This window comes from Nelumbo lutea, chromosome 4 (genome assembly GCF_056320005.1).
Source record: "Nelumbo lutea isolate HS-2025 chromosome 4, American lotus-T2T, whole genome shotgun sequence".
Lineage (NCBI taxonomy): Eukaryota > Viridiplantae > Streptophyta > Magnoliopsida > Proteales > Nelumbonaceae > Nelumbo > Nelumbo lutea.
Window position 1 is genome coordinate 98,149,082 of NC_142687.1, and position 26,452 is coordinate 98,175,533.

Consider the following 26,452-nt stretch of genomic DNA (forward strand, 5'->3'; position numbering starts at 1 on the left):
AATGCATGGTTTGGAGCAATGCCGAATTTGACGTTTTCTTATATTGGAGCTCGTTGCTGCCAATGAGGACATGATGTGGCAATGACGTGGACTTCCTATAATGAGTATCAGTGTTGAAAACAGATATGGAGCATTAGTACCAAACAGAAGGTGTTGTTATTGCTCCAGGAAATGTTCTATATGACAGCAAACATTTCTAAACAAAAAAAAGACATTGTTTTTTGAGAAAGGTGCTTTCAACCCACACATCAGCATAGTATCTACAACATCAATGCCAAACATACATTAAAAAAAACCCAAAACCCCAATTGCAGACCTACCCTGTGTAGGGCCCTTTTCCTTTCTAAAGGCGCTTTTAAATAAGCATTTATTTTGAATAATTGCTTATTAGATAAGAAACATTTTGACATTTGGTGTAACATTCTTGAATGATCTTTTAAATGCCATTTTTTTTTGTCTTCTTGTATGAAAAAAATATGATTTTTGACAAACACCACCATAGAGCCCTGTTTGGAAGAGAGTAGGGGTGATCATGGGCCGGGCCGGGTTTTGCACTTATGATAAGGGCTATAGATTAGGCCCGGGCCTGGGGTTTTGAGCCTGAAACATAAGCCCTAACTCAAGTCTACACGGGCCAGGCCTGATTCTAGACCAATGCCTTTCATATAAAACATTACATATCCATAATATTTTATATTAAATGACATAACATGCATATAAACTTATTTTATACATTATATAATATAAAATATTATATATAATATAAATTATACATGTCATATTATAATATTTATATATAAAATATATAATATAATGTAAAATAGCATGTACACATATGTATACATTTAGGGTTGCAAGTGGGGCAGGTTGAGTCAGGTTTATGGTTAACCCAAGCCCGATCCTAAAATTTGGGCTTAAGGTCCGAGCCTGGCCTGAGCCCAAGGTCAAGCCTAATTTTTCCAACCCGAGCCCAACCTGCCTTGTAATTTGATGCACTTGGGTTGGGCATGAGCCCGATCTAGGCTCAGGTTGATCAATGAACCCACTCTAAAATGATACATATATAAATGTATTTATGCAAATATATATAGATGTATTTATTTATGTATGTAAATATGCATGCAAAATATCTATACAAAAGTTATATATATAAATATGTATGTATATATATATATGTAACTATGTATTTATGCAAATATATCTAGGCTCGGGTTGATCTGGACTCAGGCCGGGCTTGGGCTACCTAAGGGCTAGGCCAAAGCCTGGCCCAAAAATTAAAAAAGGCCGACACCTTGGGCTCGAGCCCAGCCCAAAGACCGAAAATCCAAGTCCAACCCGTGTAAAATTCTGGGTCGAGTCGGTTCGAACTTGGGCTAGGCCCGCTCAAGTTACACTCTTATATACATTATACACAATATATTATACACAAAAAAATGGTATAAATTTAATTGTATGCGGGTTGGCCCAACCAGACTTGAAATATTAAGCCCAAGCCCGATTTTAAAATTTACGGGCGTGATGTAACGCGGGCCCGAGCCAGGCCTGGCCTGGCCGGGCTGAAATGATCACCCCTAGAAGAGAACGTCAATTTTAATTGAACTGCGTTGACTGAATGGCATTGAAGATAAGGCATCGAAACATTTTCTCTATACCAGAACCAATGAGATGATTTCATGTGCAAAGGGATCAAATCGAATTCTGCAAGGGATCGAGATCCGATTCCGTTCGATAACATTCTGGGGTGATCTGAATCCAATATGAACCCGATGGGTGTTATAAATTGTGGTTCAAATTGGATTCATTCCATCTCCCATTTGGATTTGGTTCTATAAAATTTTAGGGTGATCCGAATTTAATATCAACCCGATGAATCTTATAAATTGTGATTCAAATTTGATCCTTTCCTAATAATTTTAGACACTAGTTAGACATGATAAAAATATAAAATTACAAATCTACATATGATATTTAAAGTGTAATTAATTTCTCCAATATATAAAGGTAAGGGTAATCTAGGAAAACCGAACCTGATTTTTTTATTCTTTTATTCACCTTTTTAATTATATCGGCCTTCTACACAGAGTAACAGTAGAGATCCCATCTATAGAAAGTACAACTCCCTTACAATTCTTAGAAGCAATACAGTTCAGTTCTTGCCGGATTCTTCCTTCTTCTTCTCTTCTTCCTCTTCGAGCTCGAAAGCAGAGATGGGGAACGAACGGGAGATCCCGGCCGGCGTCTTGAAAGTGATCTTATCGGAAGCGGGATCGTCGATGTAGATTTCGGCGATGGTGACCCAAATCAAGAGCTCCTTGCTCCTGACCCCAGTCAACTTCTTCATCCGACGGTTCTCCACGAAGGCCGTAACATCGGTCCCATACGACACATTCTTCCCGATGCGCTTGAAACTGTGCTGGGTGCTCTTCTTCTGCTTCAGCCACACGAACCCGGCTTCCCTGTTGTACCCAACTTCCTCCATGTCTTCCAGCGGCAACAGACCCTTCGGCAGCGCAATCTCCTCCAGCAGCTGCCGCGACTTTTCCTTGCAGAGGGCCTTTCCGTTGTAGATCTCTGCGTTCTCTCTGTACTTCTCGATTGCTTGAGCTGCCATCTCTCTCTCTCCTTCAATTCTTTGCTTCGAGGCTCTGTCTCTGGTTCTGGAAAAGGCCGAGCGACGAATATTAGTTGAATGGGTCGGAGGAGTCTCGGAGATGAGGAATTTTGTAGACGCGGTGGACTTTGAAATTACTGAAATATCCTCATTGATTCGTTGGAATTGCGACTTCTTGCCGATTCCAGTTTCCATTATAATTTATAGACAAGGAGGTTGTTGACGGTTCACAGTTGGGCAGTGAGCCAGTGATGTAAAAATTACCATCTAGGTTTAATGATGGCCGTTGGATTAGTATCTACTTTACACGTGTTTAATATTTCCATTGGTGCTTGATTTGATTCCATTTTACCGTAATCGAATGGTCAGAAGTGCACTCATTTTGCACGTGCCTTGCACATGGGTGATTTTGGGGTATAATTGAATGAACTTGGTTTCTCATTTTGATTTTTGACAGCACTCCACTTTTTTGCCCAAGTGGAGGAACCATTGGGAAAATCCATTTATGAGGGACACAAAACTTTGGGTGATCCATTTATGTTTGTACTTATGACTGATCCATTCCACCGTGATCTATCCTAAATGTCGTTAATAATCTTCGCAGATTTTCAATTTTTGAGTTTAAAATATGTATATGAAAAAGGCTTTGTTTTAGACACGTGGCAAAGTTTTTGGGCTAAGATATTCCACGTGGAAGAAATTATTGCAAACCATGTTGCCATGTGGAAGAGCCAAAAAGGATGAGACATCTGGGCTCGATGCTTTTGAAGGCGCTATTGATAAGACTACAAAGTGGATTTCTTCTTCAACGAAAAGAATGGACCATGGTTTTCAAAACCGGGACCGGACGGTCGGATTGAAAAACCGGGAACTGGTTCGGTTTTTCTCAAAAACCGAATTTTCTCAAAAAACTATTGATTTTGGTCTATTAATCATTGACTCAAGCGATTAACTGTTCAAACAGTTTTGACCGTTATTTATTTATTTATTGTCAGAATGGACTGACCGTTCAATTTGAACAGTTAGACCGTTTGACCCGATAATCAAACCCCTGACTGATTCGATCTCCAGATCGGTTTTAAAAACCAAGGAAGGGACAACTTAGAAGCTACCTTTGGAGCGAACTTCTTTGCAATGGAATTGAAAATATGATTAGTCCTAGTAGAGATCAAGTTCTAAGCCGAGAATAACTAAGAGGAATAATACTGAATGATCTCTGCCTCAAACTCAATACGAGAAACTCAAAGCTAATCAAACTCTCATCATTCAACTGAAGATGAAGAGTCCTATTTGAAGCCCTTTTATTTAGAATTTTATTTGATGGAAAAACAGAGTATTTTGGTCACCTTCCTTAATCCATCTTATTCTAGATTTCTAATGCTAGAATAATTTAATTCCTCCTGTTGGAGTCACTTATCTCTCTAGATGCTCAAGATACATTTGGAGGTTCCATTTTGCTACCCTGACCCAATCATCAATGTTATTGAAATGGTGCTTATTAGTTATTCCATCCGTGAAGATGATTGGAGCACTCCTTAAGACTATAGCAAACTTCGTCCATAGGGGGAAGCATGCTCACTGAACCCCTCAGATTAAGCTATCACTATGGGTGTTTATGATTCGGTTAATTGAATTATGGATAATTTTTGTAAATTGAATCGGTTTTATTGGTTTTTCAATTTTTCGAAACCAAAATTGAATCAGTGTCACAAGTTAATCGGTCTGTTGGTTTTGGTTTTTGACCGGTTCGATTCTTTGATTTTTTAGCTTTTATATTTATAATATATTATATACATATACATAATATTATATTATAAATAATAAATTATATATAATATATGCATATATTTATATATATAATATATAAAAAATATGTGATGTATATTTAAAAATATATATAAATATATATACCGATCGATTCGGTTAACTGTCATTTTTTCTAGGGTAATCAATCGAAAACCGAACTGATCGATTTGATTAACCACATTTTTTGGTTCAGTTTTTTCGATTAAGTTCGATTTTTCATGGACACCCCACCCCAATTTATCACATCTTCACAATGAGTGGAAAATCCAAATTAACGGCCCCAAAACAAAAACATGTGTGGTTCTTGATTGGTTAAAGGAGAGCAAGGAAGGACCATTGGCCCATGATCAGACCCTGAGGGAGCTTCTCTAAATACCATAGCCTCTAGATTCCTTTTCCAACAATCTATACAAGCCAAAAAAAAAGATCCAACCTGGCACAAATAAAACCATGACCCTATCTTTTATTTGTCCTATGTAAAAGGAATCCCCTTAGACAGCCTAAAGTCCCATAACAAAGTCTTAAAACTAGGTAAGTCCCTGGCCATATAGTTCCTCCCATTAAATTTCTCATCAAGATTTAGGATTGCATTGAAATCTCCTGTTAAAACCCAACACACAGGTAAACACTTCTTTCCAAACATTTGATTTATGCTTTCTCGTCAAGACTTCCATGCACAACCATGCAACAATAATAAGGGCCCCTAGAGAGACAAACTGCTCCAGATTATGGACTTTGCGATTAAGGAAAGGGTAACTATGCTAGACACAAATTTTGTCTCCAAAATGAATAGAATTTTGGGGTTTTTACCATTCAGTCCATCCCTAGCTGGAGTTAGGATTTTTAGGGGTGGACTGGAATCCTGTTCATGGATTAATGCTAGATTTACGGGCAGAATGGGTGTATAGAGAGGGCTATTAAAAGACTAGGAGGGGACTGCAAATCCCATTTCTAAGGGGGAGTGCAGTCCAAAAAACCCTAGAATTTTTAGGGTATGAATATGATCCTAAATGTGGGATCATAGAGCATGAACAGCCAAGGCCTACCCCAAGCCCTAATAATTCCAAGCCATGATCCTATTTGGCCTGACAGCCCCAACCTGTCGGTAGGGCTACCATTGCTCTCGAGTTTGAATTGAAAGGGGTACTTGTTATACAAGACCGCCGAATGAGAAGGAGCCTGATCCTTGAGTTTAGTGGGTCTTAGATAATGGTTAAAGGATTTTGACGTGAGAGATGAGGATTTTGATCCGGGCAAGTTTTTGGTTGGAGAGGACACTAGTTTAAAAGCTAGTCATTTGCTTATGGGTGGGCCTTCTTGGCTGATCAGGTTATGCTAGTGAAAAGTTGGGGCAATTATTTGGATATTTTGTTGGGTGGCTAAGGAGGGTTCCATGTGTTGTAAGGCTAATTGTATTTGATGAGCTGGTGGATCTCCACCAAGGAGGGATATACGAAAAATGGATATTAGGGAATCATCATAGGTAAAGGCTTGATGGTATGACAAAAGTTGGTCAGATAGTTTCATGTCATGCAGTGCAGCCTTGAATCATGGGTTTGTAGAGGGCCATGATAAATGACTAATGAAAGTTTAAAAATACAACATGCATGTTTTACTTTGAGCTAAGCTCGAGATGGATTGACCGGGTTTGACCTTCAGCTTGGTTCGAGATCGAGTATTAAAGATTAATGCTTAAGGTTGGGCTTGGGTTGACGTTAAACTCAACTTAACCCACTCAACTTACACCTGTATTGTACTTGGGGGTAGTGACAATTAGGTGGTGTTTGATAACACTTTTTAAACCTCTAAAGCAGTCTGAAAATATTGTTTTTCAAACATCATTTATGTTTGGGTTGAATCTGAAAATTCAGATCTGAAATGCATTTTTAGATCTGAATTTGTAAGAGGCAGGCCAATGATTTAATGCGCTCAGACGTTTTTCATACCACATCAAAAGACAAAAATGCCCATCTTCGATTTCCCTCACCCTCTCATCTCTCCCTTGTCTTCCAACCACCGTTGCTACAACTCTTAACAGCGGTGTTTTCCTCTCTCTCTCTCTCTCTCTCCCCCCCCTTGTCTTCCCGCCACCGCCGCTACAACTCTCAGCAGCAGTGTTTCCCTCTCCCTCTCCTTCTCCTTCTCCCATTCTCTCTCTCCCCCTGTTTTCTCACCACCACCGCTGTAAAGAGTTGCAGCAGCATTCGATTTTCCACACCCGCTCTCCCTTTCGCTCTCACTCTCCCTCTCTCTCTCTCTCTCTCTCTCCCTGTCTTCTCGCCACCGCTGCTGCAAAGTGTTACAATGGTGTTCAATTTCCCTCACCCTCTCCCTCTCTCTTCCCTTGTCTTCCCGCCACCATTGTTGCAACTCTCAATAGCGGCGTTTCCCTCTCCCTCTTTCTCTCTCTCTCTCTCTCTCTCTCCTTGTCTTCTCACCACCACCGCTGCAAAGAGTTGCAACGGCATTCTTATTATAATAAATTATTTTTTTATAATTTTTATTTGTGTTAATTATTAATTATTTGAAAATTTTAATTATTAAATAGTTTAATAGGTTTAATTTAATAATTTGATAATTATTAAATACTTTTTTTCATTGCTTCATGAACTTTATTACTATTTTTGTTATTATTTTAACTTTTAATAATTTACTTTTAATTTATAAATTTATATATATATTCAATTTTATTTTTATTTTAATAATTTTATTTTTTTATAATTTATCATAATTTGTTCATACTTTTCAATATTATTTTGAATTTAATAAATTATATTTTATGAAATAGTACAAATTGAACTCAAAATTACCAAATAGTATGTTTTAGGGGTAAAATAGTAAAATTAACAAATTTCATATGCTGAAGGTTTGATCCACACAAACAACCTTCTCTATTCAGAGCCTCTAAAATGTCAAAAAGCATATGTCTCTTTTTAGATTTCAGATTTCAGATTTCAGATTTTAGATTTATCAAATGCCACCTTAGCCCCTGAACTTTGTTTTGCAAAAAAGACCCCCCCCTGAACTTCTAGATTTAAGCATAACCAAAATTAAAGTAATAAAAAACTTCAAAAAAAGCATCAATATATAAATATTTATTATTAACTATCTCATTTCCTCACTTTTCTTTCTCTCTCTCTCTGTTGTAGTCCTTTAGATTTTTGGATTGATTTTAAACTTGTGGAAACATGTTTAAAGGAGGCCAAACCAATTTGGTTCACTAAGTAGTAAGATGGAGTTGCGCATCTAATAGTTTTTGGAACGAGAAACTTAGGAAACCTAGCACTTGTTAAGAAAAACAAGTTTTCTTAGTGACGCATGAGCCCAATGGGGATTAGAATCCTATTGGGTTCAGGGACCAAGGTACAATGTGTTGCCTAGGTAGCCTAATCCAAGAGAGGGTGAATTGGGTTATATATTTCCTCTCCAACTAATACCTTTTCAAACCCAAATCAACGCTATTCAAGCATAGTAGAGAGTAATAATATGAAATTATGTAAAACAAAATAATAAAACAATACCAAAAAGAAATATAAAGAACTACAAAAACAAGTAAATAGATAATATAAATAGGATTTATAGAAGTTGAACCAAACTAGACCAACATCCTCTTTCCAAGCACACCACCTAGGAGTTTCACTAAACCAGCTAGACTTCACGGGTGCGGGAAAAACCTTTACAATAGTTAATCTTCCTAGGTTTGGATAGACGTACGGGTGCTATCCCAGTTGATCCAAATATAGAAAATATAGTGAGATGAACTAATAAACCTCAAAGATATTGCCTCTACTAGGCTAATATGTAATTACAAACCAAACTACTCAAATGTAAGAACGAGTACGGGTGCAAATTGGTCGGATCATGATCTGATCCGATCCTATTTGGTCAAATTCGGATCTTTGGATCAAATCGGATTCAGATCACCCCTATCTGATCCAAGAAGATCCAATCCGATATATATTATATATTTATGAATATAATTATATATAATACATATATATATGTTATTTATTTATTTATAAATATATTTTTATAAATTTGTTATATTATTTATTTTTTTTATAAAAACATGTATATATATGATGAAAATAATTAAAAAATACTTGTACTTTTTGTTTTTTACTTTATTTAAATCAGCACATTTTATTTTTATTTTAATAATTTATTAAATTTTAAAGAAAACAAGTCAAATCGGATTAGGCCTGAAGATCTGACTTATTGATATTCAAATTCAAATCGAGTGCTATTAGATGTGACCGGATCCGACATGAATAGTGTCGGATCATATTCAAATATACCCTTATTCGAAATGGATCCGATCCATTTGCATCCCTAAGAATGAGCACAAACAATTATGGGCTATGCACTTAAAGAGATGAATGATTCTTTGAGATAAACACAAACAGCTATTGAAAGTAAATGTCAGTGTAGTTAGTAGAATGTTAGTAAAGTTAGTAGCTAAGTAACCAAGATATCTATATCTAGTAGTTGAAGAGAATATAAACTAAAGTAAAGAACAAGAACTACAAGATAGCCAAATATTCAAGTTTAGGCAATGATCAAGAAGTTAGTAGTAGTTAGTAACAAGTAAATGGAAAAACTTGAAGGTAAAGTAAGAAATAAAAATCAAGAAATAGCAAAAAAAATTACACATACAATTTTTATAGAGGTTTGACAAACCCTACCTATGTTTTCTATCTTAAACACCCTTTGAGGATTTCTACTAATATCTTAGACAGTCTTGCAAGTTCTATCCCAACTAACTTGGTAGAAATTACAAGTGTCTACCAAACTAGATTAGACTTCTAGGTGCCAATCAAACATTGGATGGTGTTCTCACTTTTGAACACCTCTTGTTTACAAAGATATTACAATGAAGTTCATATACAACAGAACACAAGGCCTCTTAATAGGTAGATATAATAAGATACAACACAAACTATTCAAATGCAAGAGATTAACAAACTAAGATGCTTAGTGTAGTGAAGAGATTCACAATAGCTTGGTGAGATTATACAAGGATAATGGCTTCTTAGATTCTCTCACAATTTAAACTATTAAAGCTCAGAAATCTCTTAGAAAAGAAAGAACTCTTGCAAAAACTTGCCCTCTACTATCTATACAATATATACAATGCAAGCTCTTATGAATTTATAGATAGAACCTCTCATTTAAAGAGGATGGAGAGTGGGTGGCCATTTTCTAGTTGTTAGAGAACTTTTACCATTCATAGAAGTGATTTAGAGTGTCCTCAAGAAGATAGCATACCCAAAAATAAAACTAATTGTTATGCCTTCAAACAGTAAAAGATCTGACAAAGTAGTCCATTACAATGAGTTGGTAGTTGCTTGTTAGACAAAGGAATCTTTTTTCTCCTTCGATCGACCGGTTCCTCCATTTAGTTGGCTGATTCAAACTCAACCTATTAGAAATAGTTGACTATGCATTTTCAGGTAGTCAACTACAACTCAGTGTTAGGACATTTCATGCCTCGGCTATCAAGGGTAGTCGACTATGCGCTTTTGGGTAACCGACTATTGCATAGTGCTAGGGTATTTCATGGCTAGGCTATCAAGGTAATTTACTATACATTTCTGGGTAGTTGGTTATTGCTTGACAATGGCCTTGGCTATCAAGGGTAGTTGACTATAAATTTTGGGTAGTTGATTATTTGCAACATAACACTAAAAACTTAAAAAAAAATTATCTAAAGGTTTGGGGATCTTATCCTTGACTTTCAAAAGGGTTTCAACATTTCAAATCTTGTTTTAAGTCTATCAAAGCCTAGGAACCAAACCTATTCTATCCATTGATCTCCATGGCCTGTTTTAGCTAACTAATTGTCTGCTCAACATCAATCTTATTAAGCCCTACTAAGTAGGTCATTCAGACCTGTTCTTGTACTGCAACAGCAGTGTGCAGACTTGTTTCAGTGAAACCGTAGGTCAGAAGGACCTGTTTCAGTACTACAACACCAGTGTTCAGTTTGTTATTTGTTCTCAGTGAAGTTGTAGGTCAGAAGGACTTGTTCTTGTACTATAACAACAGTGCTCTTTCTTTTGTTCTCAGTGAAACCGGTGGTCAGAAGGACCTATCTCTGAAATAGTCTTGTACGGCTATGCCTTTTTTGGTTGCTGTTTCAACTTTTTATTCAGATATCATGGGCAGTGAAGATTCAGCCACATCTGGAGTTTCCTCAATGCTGAATGGAATGGGTGGGGGTGACCTATCCTTTCCCATGGTTGTTGTCCCTCTTGATGATTTAAATTACCTAGAGTGGTCAAGAGGGATCAAACTATACATCACTGCAAGGGGGAAGATAGGCTATATTAATGGGAGGATAAAAGAACCATCCTCTGGGAGTGCTGAATATGATAGGTGGAATCAGGAGAACAATATTGTTATGTTCTGACTCTTGGTGTCCATGCAACATCAAATCAAGAAGAATTTCATGTGGGCTGAAACATCGAATGAAATCTGGGAACAAGCAAAGTCTACATATTCAGAATTGCAACACTATGCCAAAATTTATCAACTGCAGGCAGCATCTTCTACTTGTAGACAGGGGGAGAGGTGTTTATCGGTTTATTACTCTGACTTAACATTTGTCTGGAAGGAGTTGGATCACTACCAGAGTGTGGATTGGAAGTGTGATGAGGATGCTAAGAAGTACAAACAGCTTGCCTCCCAGCAAAGGGTGTTTGCATTCTTACATGGTCTGAATCCTATGTATGAATCTATCAGGGTTCAGATTCTCAGCTCTAAGGATCTCCCTTCTGTTCAAGAAATCTATGCTCTTGTACAATCTGAAGAAAGCAGAAGAAATTTGATGAACAACCCTGGTGGGGATGCTGTTGTGTTAGTTACAAAATGAGGTGTATCTACTGGTGTGAGATCTTCTTCCCGGAAAGGAGATCTCCAGAAAAAAACAAAATATAAGGAAAATTTGTGGTGCACTCATTGCCAGAAACCCTGACACACCAAAGATACCTATTGGGATCTTCATGGAAAACCAAAATGAGCTCAAGATCTGACTAAGAAGCAAGGTTCAGAGATGAATAAGAAGTACGGACAGAAAAGTACAAAGAAACATCACATGGCCAACATGGCTACTCGGGAGAATCAGCCCCCCATTTCTACTATGACTCAGACACATCTCACTGGACTTGACCCGAGGGAGGACATTATGAATTCTTTCCATGACCATTTAGAGCTCTATGGTAGAGCAATTCGTCAGATGGATTCTCCTCCCTCGACCTCATTTGCATCTACCTCAGGTAACCCTACCACTGCTTTCCATGTTGCTTCTCACACCCCTGACTCTCCATGGATCATTGATTCTGGAGCATCAAAACATATGACCGGTACGTCCTCTTACTTTCAAACCTATCACCCTCTTTCTGGAAGAGACAATGTGAGACTAGCCAATGGATCATACTCTTCCATATCTAATCAAGGAACTCTCTCTCTTCCTCTTGGCCTTACCCTTTTTTATGTTCTTCATGTTCCAAATTTTTCCATTAATTTGTTCTATGTTAGTAGTGTTACTAATTCCTTAAATTGCTCAATGACCTTTTTTCCCTTCTCATTGTGTGATTCAGGATCTGACCTCGAGGAGGACGATTGGTAGGGGTCGTATGGCTGATGGACTTTACATGCTAGAGAATAAGGCTGGTCTTCATGTTACAGAGTCTATGAGTCAGTCTATGAGTCAGTCCTGTAAGAAAAAAGTCTATTTATGGCATTGTCGTCTTGGTCATTTGTCTTTTGAGTCTTTGAAAGTTGTATTCCCAGAACTGTTTAAGTCAATGTTTGTTTCTGTTTTTTCTTGTCAAACATGTCAGTTGAGTAAGCATTGTAGAACTCATTTTCTTCAAAGAAATAGTAAATCTGAATCTCCGTTTCACATTGTTCATTCTGATGTGTGGGGCCCTGTTACTTTACCATCTGAGAGTGGCTACAAGTATTTCATTACCCTCATTGATGATTATTCTAGATATACTTGGGTATACCCGATGCGAACTAGAGAAGAAGTACCAAAAATCATTCAAGATTTCCAGCGGATGGTCTTCACTCAATTTCAAACTGAAATCCAAATTTTCCAATCAGACAATGCAAAAGAATTTTTTCATAGTGACCTCACGAATTTTTTTGCTTCGCGTGGTTCCCTTCACCATAGCTCTAGTGCCCGCACACCACAACAAAATGGTGTGGTCGAACGGAAGAACCAGCATCTCTTTGAAGTGGCTCGAGGTTTACTACTTCATATGAATGTTACCAAACGGTTTTGGCTTGAAGTTGTTCTTTGTTCCACTTACCTTATAAATTGTATGCCCTCTCGTCGGTTAGAGTACAAAGCCCCACATCAACTTCTCTTTCCTAAGGCTCCCCTTCTTTCTATTCCTCCTCGTGTCTTTGGTTGCCGGTGTTTTGTCCAAAATCTGTCTCCCACCCGTGGGAAATTGGATTATCATGCTATCCCTTGCATATTTCTTGGTTACTCCTTCACTCAAAAGGGATACCGCTGTTTTGGTCATGTTTCTCGTAAATTCTATGTTTCCATGGATGTTTCTTTCTTTGAAGATGAGCATTTCTATCCTGTTTCTCCTCAGGGGGAGTGTAGGCATGAGGAGAAACTGGTTCAGCTTCCCTCTCTCCCTGACCCTCCACCTTTTCGTGTTTTTTCTCATCGTCGCAAAGGCCAACCAAATTCAAGAGCTGCAGAGAATTTGAAAGTTATACCTTCAGTGCCACCAGACTCCTCGGGGGAGGACCATACTCACACAGGTATTTTGGCTCCCAATGATGTCCTTGAATCTATTGAAAATGATTAATCTACTGCTAATGATCTTGACCGTCCTATTGCTCACAGGAAGGGTGTTAGATTGTGCACCACTAAACATCCCATTTCCAACTTTGTCTCCTATGAGAATATTTCATCCTCATTCCATGCCTTCCTTACCTCTATTAACAGTGTCCCTATCCCTAAGAATGTGGTAGAAGTTCTTTTAGTTCCTGAATGGACAAATGCCATGAGAGAAGAAATTAATGCCCTTCACAAAAATGGCACATGGGAACTTGTTGATCTTCCTAAGGGAAAGGTTCCAGTTGGATGTAAATGGGTGTTCACAGTCAAGCATAAGGCTGATGGAACAGTGGAAAGGTATAAAGCTCACTTAGTGGCAAAGGGATTTACTCAAGTGTATGGAGTTGATTATGCAGAAACTTTTGCCCCCATTGTCAAAATGAATTCCATTAGAGTCATTTTCTCTCTTGCGGCTAATCTGGATTAGGTTTTACACCAGTTAGACATCAAGAATGCATTCTTGAATGGTGACCTTGAAGAGGAAGTGTACATGATTCAACCTCCTGGTTTTCTAGCCCAAGGCAATGAATAGAAAGTGTGCAAGTTGAAGAAGTCCTTTTACGAGCTGAAACAATAACCAAGAGCTTGGTTCAGCAGATTCCATGTGGCAATTCAGCAGAAAGGATACAGGCAATGTCAATCAGATCACACATTGTTTGTGAAAAAAGGAGAAGGTAAAATTGCTACTCTAATTGTATATGTGGATGACATAATTGTTACTGGTGATTGGGAGGATGAAATTCAGAAATTGAAACTTTTTCTTGCCACTCAGTTTGAAGTGAAGGATCTAGGACCTACCAGATACTTCCTTGAAATTGAAGTTGCCCGATCAAAGAAGGGTATCTTCATTTCTCAAAGGAAATATATCATAGATTTACTTCAGGACACTGGAAAGATGGGGGTGAAGCCAATTGACTCTCACATTGACCCCAACCATAAATTAGGTGACAACTGTGGTGAATCACTCAAGGATGTAAAACAGTTTCAGAGACTTGTAAGGAGATTGTTATACCTTTCTATGACTCGCCCAGACATTGCATATGTTGTTGGTGTCCTCAGTCAGTTCATGCATGCTCCTAGGTCTTCTCATCTTGAAGCAACAGAGAGAATCCTCCGATATCTAAAGAAGTATATGGGTACTAGTTTGTTGTTTCAAAAGCATGGACATTTGAAAGTTGAAGTTTATACAGATGCAGATTGGGCTGAATCCCAAAGTGACAGAAAGTCTACCAGTGGCTACTGCACCTTTATAGGAGGGAACCTTGTTACATAGAGGAGTAAAAAGCAAAATGTGGTAGCTAGATCCAGTGTTGAAGTTGAATATCGTGCTATGGCCCACGGGGTTGCTGAAGGCATGTGGATAAAGAATTTGTTGGGGGAGTTGGGTTTCCCAGTGACCAAACCTATAACTCTATTTTGTGATAACAAAGCAGCTATGAGCATTGCTGGCAATCCAGTGCTACATGATAGAACAAAGCACATCGAAGTTGACAAGCATTTTATAAGAGAGAAAGTTATCACAAGCGAAGTGTATACCCCCTATATCACTTCTGAGAACCAGCTTGCAGACATCTTTACAAAGGGTTTAAACCTTTCCAAACATCATGATCTTTGTGACAAGTTGGGCATGATTGATATCTATGCTCCAACTTGAGAGGGAGTGTTGTCAGTTGTTTATGTATTTAGATTTAGTACCATAAGAGTACTATTGTAATTTCTCCTTTATTTATACTGTTCGACTATACTAGTATAAATAAGAAAATCATTCTTTTGCCCCCTATGTTCTGGAGGGCTTTCAGTCACTCAACTCATTTCTCTTCTCTCTTCTCCTCTCCTCTCTTCACTTGCTCTTGCTCAACCTATTTGTTGAGCATCTTGTGTTGTACATACCAAGCAAATGATTACATAAAAAACATATTTGTTGCTTTCTTTTAACCAATCATATTTCAAAAGGAGACAGAAACATGAAGTTTTTTCATGCTACAGTTAAGGCTAATAGAAAACTCTTGGCTCTATCTAAAATCTCTTTGGATGAAGGTACGATGATCACAGATAACCCTTAGATAGTTCTGGAGGGTATTTGCTATTTTAGCTCTACTCTTATAGCCAAACAATGTAGTGTGTTTGCAAACCTTTTAAATGTTATTCCTATAGTCATCACCCACTCTAACAATGATTTATAATCTTTTCTCTTTCCAAGGGCAACGCTTTGGTCCTGATGGTTTCACCGGCCACTTCTATACCCATTGTTGGGATATTGTAAAGGATGATGATGTAATATTGGTTGTATAAGAGTTCTTCTTGGGAAGTGATCTTCCTCTCAGCTATACTTTAGCCTACATCTCCCTTATTCCCAAAGGTCAGAACCCCCTTACTTTTTCAGATTATTGGCCCATCAGTGTGTAACTTCTCGTACAAAATTATCTAAAAAATTTTGGTTGATTGGCTTGCTGGTTTATTACATAAGTTGATATCTCCTCAACAGGTGGCCTTCCTTCAAGGCTGAAATATTTTGGATAATGTTGATCTTGTGCAAGAGTTAGTACAGGAGATTGATAGGAAAGTAAGAGGGTTTAATGTGATGATTAAGCTAGATATGCTTAAAGCATATGATCAGCTAGAGTGGGAATTTCTTTTCTCGGTGCTTGATAATTTCGGATTTCATGCTTCCTGGATTTCTATAATCTGAATAGTTGTTTGTAATTGCTGGTTCTCTCTAAAAATGAATGGCTGATTACATGGATATCTTAAATCCTCTAGAGCTCTCCAACAAGGGGGCCCTCTATTGCCACACCTCTTCACTATTGCAAAAGAAGTCTCGGCCATGGACTGTCTTGGCTTCTTTCCTAGAATTCTGATATGCTTTAATTTATCATGTCCCCAAAGGGTGTCCTGCTATTTCTCACTGTCTTTATGCAGATGATACAATCATTTTTTATAATGGGACTAGGGGTTCTCTACACAAACTCATGAGTTTTCTGCATCGTTATGAGAGTTCTTCTAGGCAGCGTATAAACAAGAGGAAAAGATTTTTTTACACTTCCTCAAAGGCTATTGTTTCTAGGCTGAATATAATACAGGGGGTTCTTGGTTTTGGATTCCATTCCCTTCCTTGTAAATACTTAGGGGTTCCCAACCATAAGGGAAAGGCCCATCAACACATGTTTGAAGAGCTGCTCAGCAAGATATCAACTAAGTTGTCCTCATGGAAAGGAAGAATGCTTTTAGCAAGAGGGAGACTTATTCTTCTCAGATCTGTTTTATATACAATGAAACTTTACCAAACGATGGCCTTCGATTTACCTCGGCGTGTTCTCACCAAAATGGAAAGAATATTTAAACATTTCCTACGGTCGGGTACTAAAGAAATCAATAAACATAGTTGTGTGGCATGGTCCAAGGTTTGTAAACCACTAGAGGAAGGACATCTTGGTCTGAAGACTAACGGATTTGGGTGTTACTTTTCTCTTGAAAGTCTTGTGGTGTGCTTTGTTAGAGAATGGGTGTTGGCCGATGTGTTTGAGTGATAAAATTACCAATCACTAGCGACTGAGATGGGTGTGTAAGGGTTTGTCTTCCTAGAGAAAGAACCTCAGCTTCTTGGAAACTCTCTTGGATAATTCTACTAGGCACATCTGACGAGGTAACATCCCTTTTTGGACTAAAAAATTGGTGTGGTGATGAACCTCTTTTTAAATTTGCTATGGACCCCTTGGATATTGATCCCAGTATTAAAATTAGGGACATTCTAGACAACTCTAGTGTTTGGCATTGGGAATAGATAAGAAACAACATTCGGGATGATTTGAAAGTCCATATTGTTTCCCAAGAGATCATATTAAGTGAGGGAGATGATGTATAGATCTAGAAGCTCACCTCTAATGGCCTGTTCTCTTGTCACTCTGTGGAACATGAGGATTGCCCTGAAAATGGATTTTCTTGCTTGGAAATTTCTAAAAGGCAATGTCCTAACTAATGAAAGTGTTTGAAAGCTTGGCATCCCCTTTGCTTCTACATACAATTGTTGTGTGCAAAGGTGTTTTGAAACCACCGCTGCAACCACTTATTTCTCTATAGCACTCTCACCTCTAAGGTTTGGAGGGAGTTTTCTTCTCTTTTATCCATTCCTAAGATTGCTAACCAAATGGCTCGATCCAGGTTTATTATTTTGGTTGTCCTTTGGATAGTCCCACTCGTCGCAGGTGTGTGAGGTAATCGTGACCTCTACTATCCTTATCTATTGGGAAATCTAGAAGGAAAGATGCTCCAAACACATGGAAGGTAGAGCTTAAACTGCAAATTTTATAATTAAAAGAAACTTTTGATTGGCTTCGGGAACTGAAGTGGTCCTATCTAAAATAGGATCATTCTTTCTCTGACAAAATTCTTCTCGACTTGTTGGATCTCTAAGTTCTCTTTCCTAGATTTCTGAGAGATCGGCTTGTGATGTGGAATGCTCCTAAACGTGATTTGGTGAAAGTGAATGTTGATGGAGCTTCAAGGGGCAATCCTGTTATTTCTGGTGGAGGAATTTTTTGAGGGGAACGAGGAGCTTTTCAGTTTGCTTTTGTGAATTACTATCATTCAACCTCTAATATGGTTGCTGAATGTAGGGCTTTGTGTGATGCACTTATGTTTGCGCAAACCCTTGGTTTTATGAAAATTGCAATTGAGGGTGACTCCTAGTCCCAGGTGTTGGTTATTAACATTCTTCAAGGCAGCACTAGACCACCTTGGGCCATTCTCCATCTTCTTGATGACATAGCAAAGCTTCAGGTAACGTACAAATGGGTATTACCCATGTTCTTCGTGAGGGAAACTCAGTTGCAGGTGCTTTGGCCAATTATGCGTGTGACTCCCAGTAGGACAACTAGTTTGGCTGTAGATCCTCTTTGCCACGTTCAGTATAGAAGTGTTTATTCAATGACCTTTTATTTCTTCCTAGACTTAGGATCTCTTAATGTCTTTTGGAGTGAGTGGTTTAGCAGTGAGACTTGTGTATTGGGCTCGGGGCAATGCGGTCTATGTCCTACTGAACGTGGCCACCCCTCCACCTAGAGTAAATTTTGGAGAAAAATAAAAAAGATGAAAAAGAGGTTGCTTGGGTTGAATGAGAAGATTGCCATATGATGTTAAACCATGATATATAATGATCACTAAAGGGATGGCAATTTTCCCCACAAAACTGGGTCCCCGATCTGACCTGCCCTAAACGGAGTGGATTTTACCCATCCTTAAATGGGGACGAATCGGGTTCAGGGATTTTTCTTTTGCCCCAAACTAGGGACGAGGTGGAGATGGGATCTGCATATAAGTCTCCAACCATATCCTAGTTGTAAATTACAATAATACTCCTTATATATATAGAAAGAGAGAGAGAGAGATGTGAGTTAAATTTTGTACTTTGGGTTTCTCACTTCCAGACTTCTCATCATTTTGTTGTTTGCTCTTCTCTGGTTCTTCTCTTCCTCTTCGCAGAGCGCAATTGGCATTTCAACTTCCCCCCAAGCTAACCCCTATAAAAAACTAGATCATAGTCCCATAAATCAACCAACGCGAAGAACACTAGCGGCGGAGTGTGGACTAGTGGCTCCATTATCCTTCTCCCTTTCTCAATTCGTCGTAGCAGCAACGAAACTATTTCTCCCTCTCTTTCTCTCTCTCTCTCTCTCTGCTCCAGACTCTAAAATCGTTCTCTATTTCTCCTTTTAACCATGTAAAGCTTTATTTGTAAAATTTAACCCTTAAAAGTTTGGAAATTTATTTTATATTTTTATATATGTAGATTTATTGAGTATAATGAAGTTGATGGAAAAAATGGTTGTTGTTCAATGGAAAAAAAAAAGTCTAGAATGGTGTATAATGAAGTTTCTTTCTGCACAGAGAGCTTCCTGACTTCCAATTTAGCTGTTTTGAGTCTTTTGACTAATTGACTCTAAATAAAATTTTCTATTAAATGACATAACAAAACCTGAAGCTAATCAAACCCGGGTAGGTTGTACGAATGATTTTAGGGTAAATTTGATTCATTTTTGTTTTATCTTTAGCCTTGTTTTGTTTTTTTGCATTGTAGGTGAAGTAAAACAAAACCTGAAGCTAATCATAGTAAAACCAAAGTAACAGTGGACCACAATTTGAATTCTTATGTTTTTACTTTCATGCATTTGTATTAGTCTTATCCTAAAATCTGAAACCTCTTCAACAGGTTCAAATCAGCCTCCCATAATGTCCCACAGCACATCCCGCCGTGTACTGATGATAATATCATCGAGAGATGTTCCCAATACACGGTGGAGATGTGGTATGGGACGTTGTGGAGGGTAGTCTTGTGGGGGACTGCTTTAGTCTCCTCTTCAACTTTATCAAGCTTAATGGAACTCTTTTCTTCTTCTTCCAATCTTCTTTTTGGTATTCCTAGTGTGCAAGAAGAATTAGGTACCAGAGTGCAGTTAGGCAATATAATGATGTTTTAAATTATTATAATGCATGTACTTGTGGCCTGGTCTTCTTCCCTTTAATCCCTTCCATTGATGAATCCTTTACAAGTAGCAACACTGTGTATGTATAGTCGGTCAGTCATCTATGTTTTTGTGTGCAATTGTTCACCTTTGCCTCCAGTTTTCTAAAGTTAGCTATGCTTAGAAGTGTTTATTATGTTTATGGGTCAGTCATCTATGTTTTTGTGTGCAATTGTTCACCTTTGCCTCCTAAGTTTTCTAAAGTTAGCTATGATTAGAAGTATTTATTATGTTTATGGACTGTAATTAGTTGACATCATCTTTCATGCTCATTTGAAAATGCTATTAATTGTTTTATTCTTTTCTTCAATTTGTATTTTTATTTGTGAGTATCCATTTTGTTACTCTATTTGTGCATTAGCTCATTTAGGCCATTGAACAAATGAACAGATGAAAACCTAGGATTTCAGCTATCTCTTTATCCATATAACATGGGATTTCAAGTTTCAACAAAGCTTGGCTGGTTGCAGGGCGGGGATATGTCGGGGATTCCCTGTCCCCAAGTTCAATGGTTGCGGAGTGGGGATATGTTGGGGATTCCCCATACCTGATGGGGTCGGAGATGGGAGTTGAATCCTTACTCCGGTACCGAGGATGGGGCGGGGACAGGTTAGGGGATTTTAGCCATGAGGCGGGGATGGGGAGGGGGTGCCCTGCCCCTTTGCCATTCCTAGATCACTTAGAGATAATGAGCATACCAACAAAAGTGATTGGGGGATGTTGAACACTTTTAGTGGCCTTTTCTAGTTACCCCTTATGTTCTGTTTGGAAAGAGTACAAATACAAATATGTACAATGCAAATACAAATTTAGAAATAAAAAAATACAAGGTTAAGATAAGGGTAGACTAGGGATCGGGCTACCTAAGGGCTAGGTCCAAGCCCAACCCGAAAAATAAAATAGCCAAAATTTTTGGGGCTAGGCCTACTCTAAGGACCAAAAATCCAAGTTCAGACCATATATTAGAAGCTAGGATTGTTTAGGCTCGGGTTAGGCCCACCCAAGTTTCACCTCTACTAAGATTATCTAGAAGAATAGAATTAATGGGAGGGAAGTCAATCAAATCATGGATAATAATAACATATTAGTGGCAACATTCGGCTTTCGATATTCACTTTATGATCCTTAAGAAAGTAAAACAACTAAATCCACCTCAACATCATTGGAACTTGGAAGAAGGTTGGGATATTTTTCATTAACTAGTAAATGTGTATGTGCATTGCATGTATTAACTTCAATAATAGCTCAATAAAATGTTAATTTCAATATGCTTATTTGAATCATTATAAAAAGATAATTAAGTAATTAAAGCATTGTGCGCTTGTGGATTTAAATTATGTATTTTCATTTTCATTTTTAGCAAAAATATCACTTATTAAAAGAAGCCTATCTTTGTTTAATATGATAAATGTATGATATTAGATGCTTGAATAATTTTTTTGACATTTTTTTTGAGTTTTTATTATATAATTATGGCATCCTTTGTTGACCATTTGACTTGAAAGAAAAAGCGGTATCATTTTTGGGTAGCCTTTAATTTTCTCTTCCATTTTTATAATTTGTTTATAAAAACAATTGTTGTTTATCACACTTATCTTTGTTTAATATAATAAGTTTATAACATTTGAGATATTCTAATTTTTTCTATAAGTTTCTTATTTCTATATATTTTAGTATTTATCATTTAATTATGATGTCATTAGTTTAGCCATTTTATTCAAGTGGTTGAATCATTAGGGGTGCAAACTAGTTCAAATCATGACCCGCTTTGAATTTGAATAAGATAGGATTGCAAAATAGGATCCATTCAAAAAATGTGTGTATATAATAAAAAAAATGGTTGAAACAAATGTTTGTGTTTTTTGTTTTTCTTTATATAAACTATTTTATTTATTTTTCCTATTTTGTTTTTGAATCACTATTAACTCTAATTGTCAGATCATTTGGCCCGGGAACCATCCAGACAACTAGTTCCATTTTTTCTTAAACCGGTCCTTGGTCAATAACTATTGATTTGGTCAGCGATCCACTAATCCCGGTGGCCGACTCGTCAACCTGTTCAATGGTTTTGACCATTTATTTATTTTAATTAATATTTTAATTTTTTATTTTTAAGGTGGAAGGGGGCCATCCATTCGAATCATCAATGGAAACTGGTGGCCAGAATGGTCAGGTTCCATGTCTGTTTTTAAAACCAGAATGGATACCCGACATCCTTAGTAGATTTGAATTCCAAATGATCTTTGTAAGATCCATCACATCATCAGGTCAGATTGGATCAGATATAGGATTAACATTATTGGGATATACCTCTTATCTGAATCCCAATCCGATTTGTTTGAGTCCATAGAAAGTTGGGCGGATTAAGCCTGATTTAAGCTCTAACCTAAGCCTAATTTGTTCGATCCAAGCTTAATCATTTTGGAATTTGATGCACTTGGGTTGGGCTTGCACTGGGGCCAAGCTTAGATTGCTCAATCAGCCTGGACTATAATTTGCCATAAATGTATGTCTTTATGTATGCATATATGTATGTATATATGCAAATATGTCTCTATACGTATATAGTTGGGCTGGGGTAAAGCTACTTAAGGACTAAGTCCAAGCCTAGCTTGTCTTAATTTGCAATCTAAGTCAGTCCGGACTTGAGTTGGGCTCACCTAAGTAGACCCCAATGGACTGTTGACCACTGCTTAGATAGAAAATAGTTTTCTTTAGAGTTAAGTTTAACTTTCTATTCTGTTTCCACATTAATAAAAATAACATTATATCTATCACACTTACTTTTTGGACACGATAAATACATATTTTTATTCAAAATTCCTATATTTCTTAGTAATTATATGATTTTATCTTTTTTTTTAATTTTTATTTAACCCATTTGACCTAAAAGGCCGAACCATTAACCCACCACTTGAATATGAAAATTGTTTGTCTTTGGATAGTTTTTAAAATTTGCAATTCATTTCAACCATTAATAAATAATTCTTCTTATTTAATATACTTATTTTTTAATATGATAAATATATAATATTTGAAATGTGCTAAAAATTTCACTTCTTTCTATGTTTTATAATTTTATATTTATTTATAATTTTTTATTATTTAACCATGACACCATGGGAAGACATGGTATTGGGACATCATAAAAAGTGGTAGCCAACCAACTAAGTTTTTAGCAAAATTCACGGGGGTGGGGGTTCTAGCGTCATGTCTTTCCGATATTATATATTTTTCCTTCCTTCTTTTAAAAGTGCTACAGATGGGAGGTGAAAGAATTGGTAAACAAAAACTTTATTTTTAATATTTAAAAAATAAAATAAACTAAATAAAAAGTTCACTATTCTTGATTTTCATTAGGCTATGTTTGGTTTGAAGGAAAGAAAAGTAGGGAAATGCATCCTTTCACTACTTTTTCTTTCAGGCCAAAGACAACCTTAGAGAACCTTCCGATTAAAGGTTTGGCTAATGTCAGACCTTTTCAACTTGTCACAAATTTAATGAGCTTGGAAAAATACCTAATGAAGTCAAGTTGCATTGGATTGGAACTACTTTTCAATAGCCCTTTTAATTCAATCAACAAAGGTAATTTAAAAAGGGATGACATGTTACGTAACTGATCAAATTTAGATTTGGTTCATTTAGTCATTATTTCTTGTCATGTATTACAATTGATTTTTTATTTATAAATTTTGTTCCTTTTGAATGAGAGGAAAATTTACATTTATAATGGTGTATGTGAAGGTGAGGATGCATTTCTTTTTGATTGAGTGAATTTTAATGGAAGGATGAGGTGGAGTTTATCCACGTGCATGACTTTTGAATAATTACAATATCAAATGTCTTAAACTCTTAATTATGGTACTTTGTCAAAATACTCATTTGTCCCAAGAAATTGATTGATTAAAGGGGTAATTTATGTCCAATGAAAATTCTAGAAAACCGCTATCTTAAACTCTTAATTACGGTGCTTTATCAAAGTACACATTTGTCCCAAGAAATTAAGTGATTAAAGGGGTAATTGATGCCTTAAAATTTCCAAAAAACAATGTCTTACACTCTTAATTATGGTGCTTTGTCAAAGTATACATTTATCCTAAGAAATTCAGTGATTAAAGGGGTAATTTATGTTCTGGAAATTTCAGAAAATAACTATCTTAAACTCTTAATTATGGTGCTTTGTGAAAGTACACATTTCTCCCAAGAAATTTAATGATTAAAGAGATAATTTAGGTCCAATGAAAATTCCAAAAAACCAGACCCTATTTGTACTTTTATAAATAGTACTACTAAGTATGCACATGACAATTTTAGATGACGATAATAGTAATAATAATGTACCTAATTTTTTTTTATAAAATTTATATGACTTCATGGGTTGACCCATTTGACATGTAGGTTGAATTGCTTACTTGCCATATGGACAAAAGAAAGTTTTGTTTTTGGGTTATTTTTCTAAATATGAGTTATATTATTAAAAGTATTGGATATAGATCTAATTAATAGAATTTATTTATGAGAAAAAATACCTTAAATAGAGAGACAACAAGATTTAATATCTCATATGGAAACATGGTAATGACACCATTCTAAAAAATATTAAAGGAAATGCCCATTGGGTTCTAAGAAAAATTAGGAAGCTTGCTAAACATTTTTCTTTTGTTACTTTGGGTTACAAATCTTGACATTTCACTAAACCTACTCATATTATACCCTAGAAGGTTAGACCTTTGAATGAATGTTGTATATGAGAAAGCCCCCCCCCCCCGCCCCCTTGTAGAGCTACAAATGAATCAAATTTTATTCAGATTGAGCAAAATTCAAATCTGATCTAATTATTGAAAATATGTATGCGAATCTGACCTGGTATTGAAAATATGCATTTGGATCTAATCTGAAGTCCAATCAGATTTGGTTATAATATGACTCCACGTTCATTGATAAAATAAAAAGTTAATTACTTTTCAACTTTTTTATATAATAAATTAATATAAATATAACATATCAAATTTATTATATATATAAATTCATATATAACATAATTTATAAAACTATTTTATATAATTTTAAATATAAATATAAATTTTATATATTAAAACCTATAAATATTATAATATAATTGAATTCGGATTTTCTTTCGGGAACGAATAGAGCCAAATTTGAATTCAATTCGATTATTAATTGGATACAGATTGCAAAATCTGAACTATAGATGTGTTCAATTTGTTTCTATAATTTTTTACATTTCTATGTGCATAAAAATAATTTTGATATGTTGCACTTAGTTTTTTGTTTAATATGATAAATATACGATATTATACATGTGCCCGATTCTTTTTCGCAAAATTTATGTATTTTTTTGTCTTTTATCTTTTTTTATTTAATTATGACATTAAAAGTAAACACATTTTTCCAAAAAGTAGAATTATTAATCTCCACCAAACAGGGAAATAATTTCATTTTTGGTTAGTTTTAGATTATGTATTTCATTTTCATTGTCAATAATTTTTTTTTTGTTTATTACCCTTATTTTTTAATTTGATTAATAAAAATGTCATAAATATGTCCAATTTTTTCTACATGTTTTTGTAATATTCTATATTTATTTCTATTTTGAAAATTTTATTATCTATGACTTCATGGGTTAACTAATTTGGTTCGAATGGTTGAATTGCTTAGTCACCATTTAGATGGAAGAATGGTTTTATTTATGAGTCACTTTTAAAATACATGGGTTCATATTGTTAAAAGTATTAAAAGTAGATCTAATTAATAGCATTTATTTGTGAAAAATAACTTTAATATAGGATTTAACAAGGGATAATGGAAGTCAATACCTTAATATAAGACTTAATGAGAGAGGATTAAATGAAGTAAAAAATAATAGTTGAAATTATGTTTTCAACCCTCACAATCAGTGGACTAAATTCACAAATATGGGTATTTCAACCATCTTAATTAAAGTTTTATCAATATACACATTTACCCCTTAGATAACTCAAGTTGAAGGAGCAAATTTTGTCCAATAAAAATTCCAAAAAATTACACCCCATTCATACTTTTGTAAATAGTATAGATAGATATAGACTAATGCTAAAAAGTAAAAATTGGTGGTTTGGAAAGCTGGATCCAACTGTGAATTCTACTTGTCTAACTGATATGGCATATCAAATGAGTACAAATACAAATATGTAGAATATAAAACCTTATATTTTGTATGTATTTTTACTGTACATGTTTGTATTTTTAGTCTTTTCAAATACATTCAAAATACAAGGTTAAGATAAGGGCTTGGGCTACCTAAGGGCAAGGCCCAGGCCCAGCCCAAAAAATAAAAAAGCCCAAATTTTTGGGACTAGGCCTACTCTGAGGACCAAAAATCCAAGTTCAGTCCATGTAAGATTACAGGCTAGGTCGGTTTAGGCTTGGATTAGGCCTGTCCAAGTTACGCCTCTACTAAGATGATTATATAGAAGAATAGAATTAATGGGAGAGAAGTCAATTAAGTCATGGATAATAAGTTAATAACAACATATTGGTGGCAACATTCGACAATCGACTAAATCCACCTCAACACCATTGAAACTTGGAATAAGGTTGGGATTTTTTTTATTAATTAATATTAAAAATTGGTGGTTTGGAAAGCTAGAT

General features: G+C 36.1%; 1 protein-coding gene across 1 annotated transcript; it reads right to left on the reverse strand.

Annotated features, from left to right (window-relative positions):
- Positions 1 to 2,013: 2,013 nt before the first annotated feature.
- LOC148862105 (uncharacterized) lies at positions 2,014 to 2,992 on the reverse strand. The gene has a single exon (XM_088983569.1). It carries the CDS (start codon positions 2,804 to 2,806, stop codon positions 2,147 to 2,149), a length of 660 nt encoding a protein of 219 aa, XP_088839695.1. The 5' UTR covers positions 2,807 to 2,992; the 3' UTR covers positions 2,014 to 2,146.
- Positions 2,993 to 26,452: the final 23,460 nt, after the last annotated feature.

Excerpts from the sequence above, each read along its gene's own strand:
- LOC148862105 (XM_088983569.1), bottom strand. The coding sequence starts at position 2,806 with ATGGAAACTGGAATCGGCAAGAAGTCGCAATTCCAACGAATCAATGAG.